Source organism: Exophiala oligosperma (genome assembly GCF_000835515.1).
Source record: "Exophiala oligosperma strain CBS 72588 unplaced genomic scaffold supercont1.33, whole genome shotgun sequence".
Taxonomy (NCBI): domain Eukaryota; kingdom Fungi; phylum Ascomycota; class Eurotiomycetes; order Chaetothyriales; family Herpotrichiellaceae; genus Exophiala; species Exophiala oligosperma.
This window is the reverse complement of record NW_015622850.1, coordinates 45,491-61,151: the sequence shown is the minus strand read 5'-3', so window position 1 is coordinate 61,151 and position 15,661 is coordinate 45,491. Positions and strand designations below refer to the sequence as shown.

At 49.5% G+C, this 15,661-nt stretch overlaps 4 protein-coding genes across 5 annotated transcripts; 2 read left to right on the top strand and 2 right to left on the bottom strand.

The window, feature by feature from the left end:
- The first annotated feature begins 274 nt into the window (after nucleotides 1-274).
- PV06_11456 lies at nucleotides 275-3,653 on the top strand. Of its 2 annotated transcripts, XM_016413140.1 has the most exons (5): nucleotides 275-297; nucleotides 391-1,564; nucleotides 1,627-2,830; nucleotides 2,893-3,040; nucleotides 3,096-3,653. In XM_016413140.1, exons 2-3 carry the CDS (start codon nucleotides 1,149-1,151, stop codon nucleotides 2,495-2,497), a joined length of 1,287 nt encoding a protein of 428 aa, XP_016256488.1. In that variant the 5' UTR covers nucleotides 275-297; nucleotides 391-1,148; the 3' UTR covers nucleotides 2,498-2,830; nucleotides 2,893-3,040; nucleotides 3,096-3,653. The 2 variants fall into 2 exon arrangements, with proteins under 2 accessions (XP_016256488.1, XP_016256487.1); XM_016413139.1 differs by having other exon boundaries at nucleotides 2,893-3,653.
- On the bottom strand, nucleotides 2,627-3,204 carry PV06_11457 (uncharacterized protein; the record flags this gene model as incomplete). Its single annotated transcript, XM_016413141.1, has 2 exons — nucleotides 2,627-3,030; nucleotides 3,087-3,204. 2 exons carry the CDS (start codon nucleotides 3,202-3,204, stop codon nucleotides 2,627-2,629), a joined length of 522 nt encoding a protein of 173 aa, XP_016256489.1.
- Nucleotides 3,654-6,176: 2,523 nt separating the features above from the next.
- PV06_11455 (potassium/sodium efflux P-type ATPase, fungal-type) lies at nucleotides 6,177-10,000 on the top strand. The gene is made up of 5 exons (XM_016413138.1): nucleotides 6,177-6,437; nucleotides 6,506-6,771; nucleotides 6,823-8,509; nucleotides 8,569-9,336; nucleotides 9,396-10,000. Exons 1-5 carry the CDS (start codon nucleotides 6,213-6,215, stop codon nucleotides 9,636-9,638), a joined length of 3,189 nt encoding a protein of 1,062 aa, XP_016256486.1. The 5' UTR covers nucleotides 6,177-6,212; the 3' UTR covers nucleotides 9,639-10,000.
- A 2,614-nt stretch (nucleotides 10,001-12,614) lies between these two features.
- PV06_11454 (uncharacterized protein) lies at nucleotides 12,615-15,234 on the bottom strand (the record flags this gene model as incomplete). The annotated part of the gene is made up of 5 exons (XM_016413137.1): nucleotides 12,615-13,286; nucleotides 13,349-13,925; nucleotides 14,042-14,370; nucleotides 14,560-14,946; nucleotides 15,040-15,234. 5 exons carry the CDS (start codon nucleotides 15,232-15,234, stop codon nucleotides 12,933-12,935), a joined length of 1,842 nt encoding a protein of 613 aa, XP_016256485.1. The 3' UTR covers nucleotides 12,615-12,932.
- Nucleotides 15,235-15,661: the final 427 nt, after the last annotated feature.

The window sequence follows — 15,661 nt, the reverse complement described above, 5'->3', positions numbered from 1 at the left end:
CCGTATAGATCATCTTTCCGACACGAGTTTCTTAGTGGAACATCCCATGGATGGTTAATAGGATGGCCGAACTCAAACAGGCAATCCACTCGTGAGCATATTCATGCAAAGGCCCCTGTGTGAATACAAAATGTCTCCAAGCAGTCTCCAATGATTCTTCCCGAGTGCCTGTTCGTCCTGACGTGGCCATTAGTCTAGCCGCAATTCCGTGCCGATGATCGCATGATCCGACATTTTCTTTAGGATCTGCAGTTTCTCCTTTCCGCTTCGGAGGGTTCGATGGCGAAAGGGTAAGAGGTGGGTGCACTTGCTGTATTGGGTCAGTCTCCCATCACAACATGCTGTTGGGGGCTTACATTAGGCCATAATGTCGCTGACTGGAGATGGTAGAGGCTACGTCCTGAGTTTTGGTTGGGTCTTCTTAACCAAGCGGTCCAAACGGGAGCTCCATCGAGGAGAGTTTTGCTTGTGTCCCTTCTTGAAGCCTTGAGGGGGCTCCGTTTTACTGGTGAGTCGAATACTAAAATAGGAGGGCGGATAAAAGACCTTGATGTGGTAGCTTCACGGACCGCCTTCTGGGCTTCTGAGCGGCTACAGTACGCTGTCTCGTAATGAGGGTGAAAGAGGTGGGAAGTTTGATGTAGTTGCCAGCGACGTGCCCTCGCGCTCGAAACTTAAGCGCCTAGCGGGTGACGTGATTTCACCTGAAAGACTATTAGGTTACAGAGCTTCTTGGCAACCCAGAAGATGCACGCCAAAACCAACCAAAGCTTCTCTGGCTGCCTTGAAGCCTCCTTCCCACATGTGGGCGCTCTTAAAGGGAACAAAATTTGGTACTCTATCCATACTACCCAGGCCATGTACTTACCACCCATACAAATCGGAAGAGTAGCACAGCGGTAGAGCGACGAATAAAAAGTACCCCCAGACACCAATCGCTACCCCGCGCCCCAAGAGCGATTCGCCAGCGTCAGACCTGCGACTGTCTCATACTTGCGCCTCTTGCGAGCCGTTTCAATAGGCGCCCACGGATCCTGTGATGTGCGGTTTCGCTTTGGCAACTATATGAATTGTCCGCATGGATGCATGAGGCCTCAGCCGAGATATTCTGTCTTTTCCATCTTGTCCTGACTCTACAGTAAGCCGTCATGGCAGAGCCGATAGGCCTGGCTTCCGGGCTTCTTGCTCTGGCTTCGTTCGCCTTCCAATCCAGTCTCACTCTCTACAATACTCTTCGCAGCTTTCAATCGCACCCGAAACGAGTCCGCGATCTCCTAGAAGAACTGGAGACGTTGAGCGGCGTCTTAAGCCCGCTAAATGAGACAATCAGTGCCACGACCGACGAGGCACTTTCAGCACTCGACCTCCCTCTCCTACGATGCGGCAATTCGTGCAAAGAGTTTGAGCAGGAAATCATAAAATGTACTTCTCGATCGGTGGGCAGACGGACAAGCTTTCGTGACTGGGCCAAGTTAAAATACATGGGGGAAGATATCGATGGTTTCAGACGGCTGCTTGCTGGTTACAAGTTAACCATTAGTATTGCCCTTACGGATGCAAACTTGTGAGTATCTCCTCTCTGATCCACGTTCATGTCATTCTGACTTACTTGCTTAATCTGGACAGACGTAAATCCGCCGTTACAGCCGAAGCTCTCGAAGGTTACCAGGACCTGATCAAGACCACCACTGCTGACCTCGAGGCACATCTCGCAAGTATTGACGAGAAGCTCGAGGCTGCGTTTGAACATGCTATGCCAGAGTCCGACGCAGACGCAGCAGAAAAGCAACTCATAAAGGACGAACAATTAAGCACCAGAAGATGCCTCCAAATTTGCGCACGATTATCAGAGCATATCAATCAAATTCAGCTTACCCCCCGAGACAGTGCATCCGGTATAGCCGAATCAGATACATTTCCTGAACAGGTTACCAATCAAGGCCTACAGGAATGCAAGAACAGTCTTTATAAAACGGCGGCGAAGCTGGAGACGCATCTTCATGATCTCATGGACCGCATGGTCTCAAAGTCCAAGACGGCGGGTATATCTGCGGAGGACCTTACTGATCTCACAAGGCTGCGGGAGGAGTGGGAGACCACACGCCAGTGTATGGAGATCTGCTCTCAGGCAGATCACCACCTTAAGGAAAACATCAGCACCATCGATAACTACGCAACAGGTGATGCCATACAATCTATGGTCTCAACTGACGGGAATATCATTCACGGGAGAAATCGCGGTCTTGGTTGGAGAACAAGGCAGGTTGGAGGCCACCTCAATGATATCTCACTCCAGCAGTTATCGCGGGACATGGCAAGCATAAACGAGCGACACATCCAAAGTAATTTGTCGACTTCGCAAAGTGATATGTCGTCAGCTTCAGATGATGCGGTAGGGCACGCAACGGTTTCGGATTTTCGAGAACGATATGGGCAAGGTTTCAAGCTAACGTCAAGGTCCACACCGACTATTTCCGGTACAGGAAGTGGACGGTAGACCGACAAGACATGTGGATAAGTAGATAACCAATCCTCAATCTCAGAAGGCTGCTCAACGTGCCGAAGATGGTGATTAGGGCTGCTCAAATGATGCTGAAAACGGGGGTTCTTGAACAGTTTAGGCAGGTCAATCCTGCAATGTTCGCATCCAACGCCTAGCAATGAATTCGTAAGAAACTAATGAACCTACACCACAGTATACAGTATCACAGCACTGCGCTTGGGAGAGAAGATCGCAGTGAACTAGACTAATGGGATCCAGATTAGGCACCAACGCCCAAACGATCATGCTCGGAATAATCCACGTCGACGACATGCCGGGGCCTAAGAGGTAAGCTAAGCTCTTCCATTCAGTCTTGAGATACTTGGCAGGTAATTGAATGCCGGTGATAGGCAACTGCACACCCAACACGAGTCGACAAAAGTTACGATTGATGTTGTCGAGGTTAAGTTCGTCATCGAGAGCATAGGCATCTGGTCGAATCCATTGGGCACCGGGTCCAAAAATGACTCCTGAGAGCAGTGCGATCACTTTGAAGACGTAAACATTTTTTCGGTCCAAAGCAGGTCAAAACATCTTAGCTTACAGGCTTCAGATAGATCAAATCGTTCCTTGGCGAGGTATGCGACCAGACCAAAGAGAGCAATGAATCCTCCAATGACCGCGCAAACGATATTGAAGTTGCTGATATCCAACATCGACATGTCTACAACCAGGGAGAACGAATGACAGTGGTGAGCAGTTCGGAAATGACTCGAGAATTATGAAGACGCGTCATGAGCAGAACTGTGTGTGAAATATGTGCGATGGATGGCCAATAACTTAGATTTGCCAAGAGCTACATCGGATATGATACCTCAGTAGCACCCTTCGGAATCCTCCCTCTGGCGATTCTCGGGCAGCGAGATTGGCCATGATATCAGGCAGCTTTATAACTCCTTGGCACAATAATTGGCGAACAGAATTCTCGTGTGCTCGCCGCTGCGGAAAGTTGCACACCCCCGCCACGCCATGGTCTTGGAAACGGACCCTGTTTTCGTGGTCCAGCTCATGGGATCTTTACAGTATTCCCGAACTCCGCTTCGTGGGGCTTTGCTACGGCCCTCAGAGATGTGTCCAAGTAAATCTGTAAGACAATATACAGATTCTTAGTCGAGGTAGCTAGATCAGCCTCGTTAATAGTAGAGTGTGCTGAATCTCGAGCGGAAAGTCAGAGAGACAAAGGACATGGTAGGGTGTTTATTTTGATAGTGTCTCATACTGTACTGTGCAAGTCTCCTCGCGAAATATCCTGGACTTGGCTTTTGCACACCGGGCAGAAGACGCGACATTTTGTGAGCCACTTCTCTATGCATTCAGCGTGAAAGACATGCCCGCATCGCAATTCGCGCACATGGACGTGCCCATCTAGCAGGTCTTGACAGATGACACATGAAAGGAGCTCTTCGTGCCATGGTCTCTTCTCATCATTACCCAAGGGTGGCCCGATCATAGCTTCAGGGAGAACGCCTCTAGAGGTGGCTCTTGAGGTGTTGGACGCCGAACGTTCCATAGTATTCTCTAAGCTGGGATACGATCCATCTCGACAAGGATATACACTCATTCTCCGGGTTGAGTAGCAATGTCGTGGAGCAAACTTGTCCAAATCTTGAATGCGCACTCGCCCTGTCTTGAGTCGACGCTCCAAGCGCACTGCCTGGGGATGCAGTATCGAATCACCATTTGTTGATGAATCATTTGTAGTATGGTTTCCTGTTGAACAACCGTGGGAGACACTGCGTTTTCTCCATAGAACTCTGCTACTGATGTGTCAGACAATGGTAGAGTGAGGATCGACCAAAGCTTGCAGTTCATACATCACGTTGAGGACGAAAACAATGCCAGCCACTATCATCAGCCACCATATGGCCGGACTGAGACCTTTCCGTATGGTGCTGGTGCTGGTGTCTTGAGCGGCATCATCATTGCTGGACCGGATGGAGGCCATACAGTAGACGTGCTGCCAAGTATAGGCAGCGAGCGAAATGGGCGATATATAAACACCTCCGAAACCTGCTATGAGGCAATCGGTCCTTGATAAGGGTATGTTGAGCTGGCAATCATCATCTCCGCTTATCCCAAGCAGCTTGGCGTGCCCAAATCATGACCCTAGAGCGGGTGCACAAACAATATCCGTCAAGCCATGCAAAGGAGATGGGAGCAACCAGTTATGGAGCGTGACATCCTCCAGTCCCGGCAAGACGGAACAACCCCAGTCCGAAGTGGGACAGCCTCCTCCGTTGCATGACACGAGTGATGTCATCCCATAATGATTGTAAAGAAGACAGCATGAAAGAAAGCCTGTAGATTCCACAACAATCCGATTCGACGTAGTAGCCTTCGTCCAAGCAGATCGGCTTTAGCGACATTCTATCAGGTATGCCCTGGTTGACTGTCCACCAGACCTTCTCTATCACAAGCAACCGTCCCCTGCCAAATATGTTTGACGCCATGATCACCACAAGAAAAGCACGAACATGTCTATCAGAAGGCTCACAGAGTAGAGATATGAGAGTGTTTGTGCCTTGCATTCAGGATAGCGACGAGAAAGCTCTGGGGGTCGACTTGGAAACGGTGTCCTGCGAACGTCCACACAAAGCTCTTGAAATGAGACTTGCTATCTGTGTGAGATCGTCTCGGCTGGAGAGGAATTGTAAAACAGCCAAGCGGGTATCTGACTATTCAAACTCGGTGTCGAACCGATGACTTCGCCATTAGTGTTGGAATTACGATGCCTGAGAAGTATTTCCAGCTCAATTTCTCCGAAGACAGATTGCGACTTTTAGCATCGGAGTTTGATTATTTGCAGTATCGTAGTGTCTATTCCCAACATCAACTGTATTTCTTGACTTGATTCATGCTCAGTAGGCCGCATGATTGTCTGATCCAGGCGATAGGTCAAACACGGTGACTTCGACGTATCATCATAGCACATAGCACGAGTATCGTCAATCTGCTCCGAATGCATGGCAAAGAACGAGTGATGTGAGCGGGGGCATATATGGCCTTCGAAGAGAAAGCAAGTTATAGTGGAGGATTCAAAGTGTGAAGTCATGCAGTGGTTACGTACGAATCGACCTGCAGACACCACTTCCAAGAAGATTTGAGCTCGGAAACCACCGTGGCCACACTGCATCCTTTGCAGACTTGAGAATGCCTAGCAGCCGGGGACAACGTTGGACGGGGCATCAAGGCTTGTCCCACCATATTATCATTTCTCGCTCGCAGAGTTGAGGTTGGCTCCAGGTAGCGGTAGCGACATCCGGTCACACAAAGGTCGAGGTCGGCAAGACGGAAGGCAGCGGGCAATAACTCCAGTCAGCACGTTCCAATTTTCGTCCTCTCAATTATTGCCTCCAAGCTGCTGGCGCTTACCAATAGGAATCCGATTCGGTAGGACGGAACGAAGTCTAAGACTTTGAGTCTTGGCGGCCAGTTCACCCAGACCCAAAGCATCCCGAGTCGTCCTTGGCCTGCGTAGCTTGGTGAGCCTCAGCAACCATCATGCCCCACATTCATAGTGGACAAAGCGACGACCTGGCTGTTCAGTCTTGGATCAATAGGTGGCCAAGACTCCAACTTATTGTGGTCGTTCAGGCGTGTCTGGTTGAAAATATTCTCTCCTTCTGTTCAACTCGTCATTACATCTTCCGTTGCTGTCACCACTCGTGCAATGGCAGACGATGCGAAAGCGCACGACAATGGTTTGTCCAAGCCAGCACATGCTCTAGAACGTCATGCGATCGTCGAGGAGTTGAATGCCAACTCAGAAGACGGGCTCGCCGTTGCTGAAGCCAAATCGAGGCTGGAATTTTACGGTCGCAATGAATTGGATGATGGTCCGGGGGTTCAGCCCTTCAAAATCCTCTTACGACAGGTAGCGAACGCCATGATGCTGGTACGTCTGTTCCTTGGAGGGGGATTCGCAATTTGATCTGGTTGAGAGACTAAACTTTTATTGATTAGGTGCTCATAATGGCCATGGCCGTTTCGTTTGCCATCCAGTCATGGATTGAAGGTGGTGTGATTACAGGCGTAATCATCCTCAATATTGTGGTTGGCTTTTTTCAGGAATTTAATGCGGAGAAGACCATGGATTCCTTGCGATCTTTGAGTTCGCCCACCGCGAACGTCATTCGTGGAGGCGAAACAATCAATATTCCAACAGCTGAACTGGTGCCTGGAGATTTGGTGGAATTGAAACTTGGCGATACCGTGCCTGCAGACCTTAGGTATGCCATTCGTTAATATTACGGTTGGAGCCTTGCTGAAAGAATGCGCAGGCTGCTGGAATCCCTCAATTTTGAGACGGATGAAGCTCTCTTGACGGGTGAATCCCTTCCAGTGGCAAAGGATGAGGAGACAGTATTCGACCCGGAAACCGGACCAGGTGATAGACTGAATGTAGCTTACAGCTCATCTACAGTCACAAAAGGGCGTGCACGTGGTGTTTGCTACGCAACAGGGATGCAGACAGAGATTGGATCGATTGCTGCGGCTCTGCGACAGGGCAATTCAAGAGTTCGCCCTGTGAAAAGGCGTTCAGACGGCTCAGTGCATCCATTACGCTATGCCGAATCTTGGACCCTGACCTTTGCCGACGCTATCGGCCGATTTCTCGGTGTCAATGTTGGTACGCCACTACAGCGAAAACTCTCTCGACTTGCGATGCTTTTGTTTGGGATTGCTGTGGTATGCGCCATTATCGTCTTGGCGGCCAACAAATTTTCGGGCAATTCTGAAGTCGTAATCTACGCTGTAGCAACCGGTTTATCAATGATTCCTGCATCATTGATTGTGGTCCTGACCATCACGATGGCCGTAGGGACGAAAAGAATGGTCAAACGCCACGTTATCGTGCGGAAGATGGATGCCCTTGAAGCACTGGGAGGAGTGACAGACATTTGCTCCGATAAAACCGGGACTCTTACCCAGGGCAAAATGGTTGCTCGCAAATGCTGGATTCCGAGCCGAGGAGTCTATTCCATTGGTGTTTCAAACGAACCGTTTAACCCGACGACCGGCGATCTCAGTTATAGTGCAAGTGCGCTTCCGACTTCGGACAGAGAGCATCCGTTCCAAGGCAGTCCACTGGCGTATAGCGAAGCCATCGAGGGGAATGCCGAATTGACCGATTTTCTGTATGTCGCTTCACTCGCAAATCTGGCGCACGTGCACAAGAACAAGGAAGGCAAGTGGCACGCTCGTGGTGATCCGACAGAAATAGCGCTTCAGGTGTTCGCATCCCGATTTGATTTCAATCGATCCAAGTTCCTAGACGGTGTAAAGCCACAGTACAAGCAGATCAGCGAGTATCCTTTTGATTCCGATGTCAAGAGAATGTCCACCATATTTGAGCACACCGGGTCTGGGGAACAAAGGGTCTTCGCCAAGGGCGCTGTTGAGCGTATTCTGGACTCGTGTGAGACAGTAAAATGGTCGCTGGAAGATGACACGGAAGTCAAACTGAACGACGAGATTAAAGAGGCCATTTTGGCGAGAATGGAAGGCCTTGCCTCGGAAGGTCTTCGTGTTCTAGCCCTCGGTAGCCGTGCCTTCGATTCTCGAGAAGGTCGGAGAGCTAGCCGCGATAGCCCGCCGCCACGCGAGGATGTTGAGAGAAATCTCGTATTTCAGGGTCTGATCGGTCTCTACGACCCTCCCCGCCCAGAATCTGCCGCCGCTGTCAAGAGATGCCACAGAGCTGGAATCAAAGTCCACATGTTAACGGGAGACCACCCTGGCACGGCTCGTGCTATTGCTATCCAAGTTGGCATTCTGCCAGATATGGGCCTCATCAGTGATGTGATGGCCAAGGCGATGGTCATGACTGCGACAGAATTTGATCGTTTGACAGATGATCAGCTGGATGAATTGCCTGTGCTACCGCTCGTCATAGCCAGATGCGCTCCGAACACAAAAGTGCGCATGATAGAAGCGCTCCGTCGCCGCAGAGCATTTATGGCCATGGTAAGTCGAGTTTTCCAGGCTTTTTCAATTCAAGAATGGTGCTTATTGATATTTCGCAGACTGGTGATGGAGTCAACGACTCTCCTTCCTTAAAGAAAGCCGACGTGGGAATTGCCATGGGAATGGCGGGATCGGATGTTGCCAAAGACGCCTCCGATATTGTCCTCACTGACGACAATTTCGCCTCGATCCTCAATGCCATTGAAGAAGGACGTCGTATGTTTGATAATATCCAGAAGTTTGTTCTCCATCTTCTCGCCGAGAATATCGCGCAAGCGTGCACACTTTTAATTGGTTTGGCATTTAAAGACAGCACAGGTCTTTCCGTTTTCCCTCTGGCGCCTGTCGAAATCCTGTGGGTCATCATGATCACCTCCGGTCTGCCCGACATGGGTCTAGGTATGGAAGCTGCTAGCCCTGATATCCTCGAGAGACCTCCGCAAAATCTCAAGCGAGGCGTGTTCACATTTGAAGTGATGTGTGACATGCTAGCTTATGGCCTCTGGATGAGCGCACTCTGTCTCTCTTCTTTCCTTCTGGTACTGTATGGATTTGGCAATGGCGACCTCGGGGCTGGCTGCAACGATTCGTATTCAGCCGAATGCGATACCGTGTTCCGCGCGCGAGCCACAACTTTCGTCAGCCTCACGTGGTTTGCCTTATTTCTGGCGTGGGAGATGGTTGACATGCGCCGGAGCTTCTTCCGTATGCAACCTGGAAGCAAACATTACTTCACCCAGTGGATATTCGATGTTTGGCGCAACCAGTTCTTATTCTGGGCCATCATCGCTGGTTTCGTTACCATTTTTCCCACCCTCTACATTCCTGTTAGTCTGATCCCGGCCCTCCGTTGCATCGCGAGCAACACAAGCTAATCTGCTCGTAGGTCATCAATCATGTTGTTTTCAAGCACACAGGCATCTCTTGGGAATGGGGCATCGTCTTTGTTGAAGCCACGCTCTTCTTCCTAGGCATAGAGTCCTGGAAGTGGGGTAAGCGGGTTTTCTTCAGGCATCGAGCACGGAAAATGGGTCAAACTGCGGATGATCTGGAGAAGAGAGCCTTTGGAAGCTTTACAGACCCGGAGAAGGCAGGTGAAGAAATTTCAGAGAACAAACGGAAGTTCTGAGAAAAGTTGAAGTCGGTCCTGGGAAAGTTGACTTTTGCGAAGAGCATTGGAAGGTTTCTAAATTGCGCCGATCACTGAAAACGGGGGACCTTAATGATTGACAGGCGTTGCTGAATGGGTTGTACAACCAGCAAGCCACAAAGTGATGCAAATCGTGCCGGCTTTTATCCTAGAATAATCAGATCGATGGATGGATTCGCCCACCTCGCTCGATCGCTTCTATAAGAGAGGGGAATGGAGGGTGTATTGTGAGAATATCAGGCCATAGAGATCCGTGGCAAGCTGATAGAAGTGGGTAGCGAGGGAGTATACGATATTGAAACTCGTGCACATGAACAAACTGAAGCTACATAGAACTCTACTGATCGATCAAAGATTTTTGTCGATCACCAATACCAGTGATTTTCATGTCACCGTCAAAAACGGGATCTCATCTCTGCGTTGCAATGCAGGAGAACGTGACATCTTTCTGGCCGCATGAACCCCCCTACATCCAGTTGGACGATAAGGATTCACTTGCCCTGAAATCGAAACTCAGCATCCTGACAGGAACTGGCCATTCCTAGCTGGCGGAAGGCTCAATCCGATGGCAACAGTGCTCCGTACTACAAAAAAACCAGCCTCCAAGCCCATTCTCCTCTCAACTCTGCAGAACTCCCTCACCTCCCTTGTCGGCCAGATTGACGGGCCACCCGACTTGTGTTCACGGGTCACCACTTGCATCTTTATCGTTGAACGTGTTTCCTCGTTGATCGTCGCTCCCATCGATAACAGGGCGCAGTCATATTCAACGAGCATTTTCTGTGTCGAGACAGAGCTTTGTGACCAGTAAGCATCGCCAGGTCGCTCGTAGCGCTTCTGCAATGCGTCATCGTTCAAGAATCTTAATTTACGTTTCGTCTGACTCTGGAGCGAGCCCATGCACTTTATTCAATGATTCAACAGAGTTCGGAGGCCATAGTAAAGGCTCTGGACGGGAAGGTTGATAGAACCTCTGATCGTACCGCCGTGCACACTACCAGTGAGCTATCAACCCTCGTCGATATGACCATTTCTGTCCACCTCATGATCCGCCGTACGCAGGTCGATTAGGAGAACGTCGACTCCCGGAGTTTTCCCACCTCGAAGTCACTGCAGTAACTCTCGTCGAGTAACTACTATCGATTTCTGTTTCGCGGTTGTGTATATGTCTCGTGTCAGGCGGCCAATTGGCTCATCACCTTGCGTTTTCAAACTGAGGAATCAACAAAATCCTTGACGTGTTAGATATGAAACTAATGAAATAGGGATGGGCGGTAACTTCTAGTATGGACGATCCAGAATCGGATAGACATCAACAGGATTTTGATGAACATTCTTTCAGCAGCAAAACAGCGCCAGGATCATGTGAAAATGTCCGAGGCATCTTGGCTTAGTCACTCGCCTCTTTTATTCCTTGAGTTCTTTCACCGATCAACAACATCTTGTGGTAAGTCACCCGTTGCCTTTCATTGGCAGAAAACAATTTCTGATCCACCTAGCGCCTCCTGGAAGCGGTAACGGGAATGGCAAATAAAACGGGTTTAAAGGACACTTCGCTCGCTGGATTATCTACCAGAGCCCAGTCTTTGATACTCTATCGGCTGGAATGCTTACTTCCAGGCAGTGGCGCGACTCCATCAAGTTCTCTCGCCGTATTAGAATGTTTTATGCTCGCGAGGATCCAGGCACCGTGGACGATCAGAAGACTTGTCGGCACACCCCTGGTCTACCTCCCAACGTTGACGCGGAGAAACAGCAGAGTCAAGAACATGTGGAACAAAAGAAATGGAATGGGTATATGCGGGCGTTGGGTGGCTGGACCTACTATTTGTCCTCTCGATTTCATTAGCAATAATCGTCGGCATCCTCTTTGGCAATTTTGTTGACGGAGTCGGGCGAGCTCTCTAGATAATCAAATTTGACTAGGTCTCTGTTCTCATAGATAAGACCCATCAAATGATTTCTCCTCTTCTATATGCCTAACTGGGACCTCTGCCATGCAGCTGTCGGTCTGTTGGTCATGATGTACTCAATCCTCTGCAAAATTAAATATGAGACTTCGCGTCGAATTTTTGCCCATCGCCAGCCAGATCGGGATCCATCTCAGCTTCAGAGTGGTGGCTAACTGGATTGTTGCGCACCTACTCATGGTATGCTGCGCTCTACGATGCCTCTATACGGATTTTATGCTAATGAGAAAGCTCAGATTGGCTTGAGCCTTCCTGCCTGATAAGCCTAAGCTTCGCAATGGCCTTATATTCGTAGGATTGGCACGTTTCATTGCCATGGAAAGAGCGCAGGATCACAATATTTTGTTTGGTTGAATGTTCACTACCCAAACACGTTAAAGGCATTGATCTGGATAGATATTGCTGAGGTGAGGAGAAGTATTGCGCCGTTCTTATGACCTTCAATATGATGCTCCAGATGGTCCTCTACGCACCCCTAATTATTCTCTTCGTCAACGTTATGAGTCATGACGGAGGTAATAAAGTGGCGTTTTCCACGGTCGCCAGGAGCGTCGGAGTATTTCTGGGGATACCTCTTAAACAGCTGTTACGACCTGCTTTGTTCTTAGGACTGTTAACGCCAACTGGTACGACTGGAACTTGCTTAATTGGACCGCTCCGTGGTCACCCTTAGGTCTTCTTTACACAGTTCTCGTCCTTTTAACTTCTCAGGGGCAGCAAATCGTGCATTAAATTGTCTCTGCTGTCCGAGTAGCCCCCTCTCTGATTGTATACTTTGTGACCATCTTCTTCTCGACGCTGATGATCACAAGACGTCTCGGGTTTGGATTCAAATTAGCAGCCACTAAGAACTATCCCTTTGGTTTTCGACGAGACTGTAGGTTCTGCTCTGAGCCGTATCTCAGCCTGGACGAGCGCTATTCAATATCCAATCAATTCTGGCCATGGCTCAGATGAATATTTGTGCGTATGCTGTCAATAAGTTATGTCTTTGTAGCTTCTGTTCTGTTTATACAAATTGCTACTGGCAGACACGCTGCAGGATCCCTTCCAACAAGAGCTGCTGCTCTGTCCGATCAGTCTCTTTGCTGCCCTCCTGTAGCAGCTCTTCCTTCTCCTGCTCTCTAGATGGTACTGCAGGTAATTCCTAAGTTGTTCGGTAAAATTACATAACTGTTCTCGCTCTCGTCCTCGATCTTTCCTTCTTTCGTTTATGCAGATTTTCAGTCCAAGCTACTTGAACCTCTTGAGGGATAGCTGGAGGGCAGTCTGAAAGCCTTCCTGGCGGCTCCAACGGCACCGTCTAACTGAACGAGGCAGTAGCATCCTTTTTGTTGAACCGGCAACAGCTCTCGCCACACAGGCATTCCTTATCCAGATGATTCCAGTAGTCATTAGAATAGTCGACCGTGATCTCCTCGCCCATCGCGATGCCTTTGGATACGAGCACAATCCGCTGAACACCGAGCCACGAGAAGCGTTCGTACTGTGAATTCGGTTGACAAGAGTGGTTGACGAAGCGGGTGCAGTTCCCTCGGCGGCCTTGCCAGATTTGATACATGCCGCCCCCTCCGGTGGCTTGCATGACGTCAAGGTCGCGGATGCCACTGGTGATGATGCCGATGAACTCGCTAATCGCGGCGCCGCGTTCAAATGGCTAGATTCTCGGTGTTAGTGTGTCTAGTCCTCTCGATTTTGGAAATGGAAGTGCACAGTTACACAGCAAGCAATTAGCCCGTTGTTCCTTCCGTTCTCCGTGCGGAAAACTTGGACCGGGAATGGTTTTCGCGCAATGCCGCCAAACAGCGTGGGGAAGCAATGGCACTCGTTTCTGCTTGGATCATTGGATTGTAGTGACCCGCATTTCTCGCACGGAAAGTGTCTCGGTAAGGTGTATTGGTCCGTACGATATTTTGTCCGGGGATCTGTCGAGCCCCATGCCTGCTCGTCGATGATACTTTCTGACAAGTGCTCAAATTGAAAATCTTTTGTCCACTGCGCGTACGTTTCGCCCAACGGGATAGGTGAGTGATCTCTACCGACGACCCAGTCACAAGGATGGCCGGTATATACGCAAGATGTCGGCTCCCCGATGATGGACAGCAGCTGACGCCATTCAGGATGGATGGTGTCGGCGGCGACCTCAAATCGCATACGGAGGCGCTTCAGTGTCGTCATGTTCTGGGAGCTAAATCCCAGTCGATATTTGCAGAAGCGATAAAGGCCTATGCTGGCGAATACTAGAGACACCCAGCCTCCGACCTCTCGAATGGAGTCGTAGCCGCGCCAGATTGCCCTATAGTGTACCATTCTTTGTTTAGCATAAAAGAAAACGGGGAGAACAACGCGGCGGTAGAGAATAACTGGAAGCAGATTCTGGGCACAAACACCCGAAAGACATTTCTTACGTACATTTTATTCCGTAGCTCCTTTAGAGACCATCCAAAGTCTTTGCTTGCGTCCGCAAGTGCAACCATGCGAGCTTTGGTGAGTGATAGGCCGGAGTCTTCTCTTGCAAGGCTTTGCACTTGCTCGTCGAAACATTGTATCCATCGAGCTTGAACAATTACCTCCATCGATCTGCAGCAGCGACTAGCTTGTGTGATTTGTCGACAGCATTGACTCATTCCTCGGAAAGAATAATTCGCCGGAACCGCGGAAGGAACATCTATAGCATGACTGTGGTCGATGACTCTCGCAGTTGTGGCTTTCGACCGGGTTATCTCATACCATAACCCAACCTGCAATGCGACAAAAATCGTCCAGTCAGAATCTTGATTTAGAAGAGAAGCCGATACAAAGCCAAAATGTCTGGACCATGGGAAGTCCTGTGATTTCAAAGACCTTTCCGCTTTGAATATGCTTTGGAAGCCAGTAGGGGGAGAATGTGAAGGGCTGACTGTTATTCAATTGGTGAAAGGCTTGCTTACACTATCTGTAGCATTCAATTCAATGTTACCATGAATCTGGTTCCAGATACCAATGAGAAGTCGATCGAATGCAGAGAGTTCCTGCTGGGGAGCGACCGTATGAACATTCCGCTTTGGAAACTGGCGAACATTACTCGTCAAGCGCCGCGATGCGCCCTTTTCATGTGACGGATCCTGAGTGCAAAGTCCAGAATGGGCTAATCTCAGGGACCCGACAACCTTCCGGCGCTTATGATGACGATGATCATGCTCGAGAGGATCATCCTCCGAAATATGGCGGGAAGCCTCGGTCCTCTGTTCGATGTGAACGGACTGCTGGTCTGACCTATCTTCTTCTGTCCCCACGCCGTTCTCATCCCCTGGGAACGACGGAATTTGAATGGTAGCCTAAAGCGCATGCTCAGCGATTGCCCGGCCGCTTTACGCATAGCAGATGTGCTCAAGACAGAACAAACTAGGATGAATGAGAACTAGACTTACCAGCGGGAATCGCTGAGCTTTATTTGGCGCATTCATCAAAGTATTAGTATCTCCATGATCAAGGCAAGCCTCGAGGCGCAACAGGGATGTTCCGCCATGTTGGCGGGACGAAGATAGGGCGTCAATGACCGCCTTCTCGAGAGGCGTCCGAATTTCTTCTAAGATCAACCTATATAGTCGTTCATTTAAGGCCATTGGTCGATCTGGATTTCCGGGGAGAGAGGGTTGATCAGAAACAATTTGGTCCGAGGTAAAAGATAGATGTTCATACGTTATATGAACCTTTGGTCATTATCCTCTCTTGGCCATCCACACCGGAATTCGGTGTTACTGGCACCTTGGGTATTGCCGTGGTGACGTCATTTAACACCCTCGGCCACTTTTTCTGCCCGGGCAGAAATTGGGGTATTGTGGGGTAGTGTTGCTCGATACTTTCACCCTATTCCCTCTCAACATTCTGATTGCTTCGTAGAACGTATATGGTACGATTTTGCTTGTAAGTTTGCCATGAAAGGTTCCTGTGCTTTTCTGCGACATTGGGTTCATCCGTCAGTCTGTAAATAATGGATAGTGAATGCGTCTTCAGTGCATACGCAAGGCGACAGCATAGCCACGAGATCAG

What these genes read in the sequence shown, in the direction of transcription:
- PV06_11456 (XM_016413140.1), top strand. Translation starts at nt 1,149, where the DNA reads ATGGCAGAGCCGATAGGCCTGGCTTCCGGGCTTCTTGCTCTGGCTTCG. An exon ending in GCCCTTACGGATGCAAACTT is followed by an intron (nt 1,565 to 1,626) that starts GTGAGTATCTCC and finishes TAATCTGGACAG; the next exon opens with ACGTAAATCCGCCGTTACAG.
- PV06_11455 (XM_016413138.1), top strand. Translation starts at nt 6,213, where the DNA reads ATGGCAGACGATGCGAAAGCGCACGACAATGGTTTGTCCAAGCCAGCA. An exon ending in ACCGTGCCTGCAGACCTTAG is followed by an intron (nt 6,772 to 6,822) that starts GTATGCCATTCG and finishes AAGAATGCGCAG; the next exon opens with GCTGCTGGAATCCCTCAATT. An exon ending in GCAGAGCATTTATGGCCATG is followed by an intron (nt 8,510 to 8,568) that starts GTAAGTCGAGTT and finishes GATATTTCGCAG; the next exon opens with ACTGGTGATGGAGTCAACGA.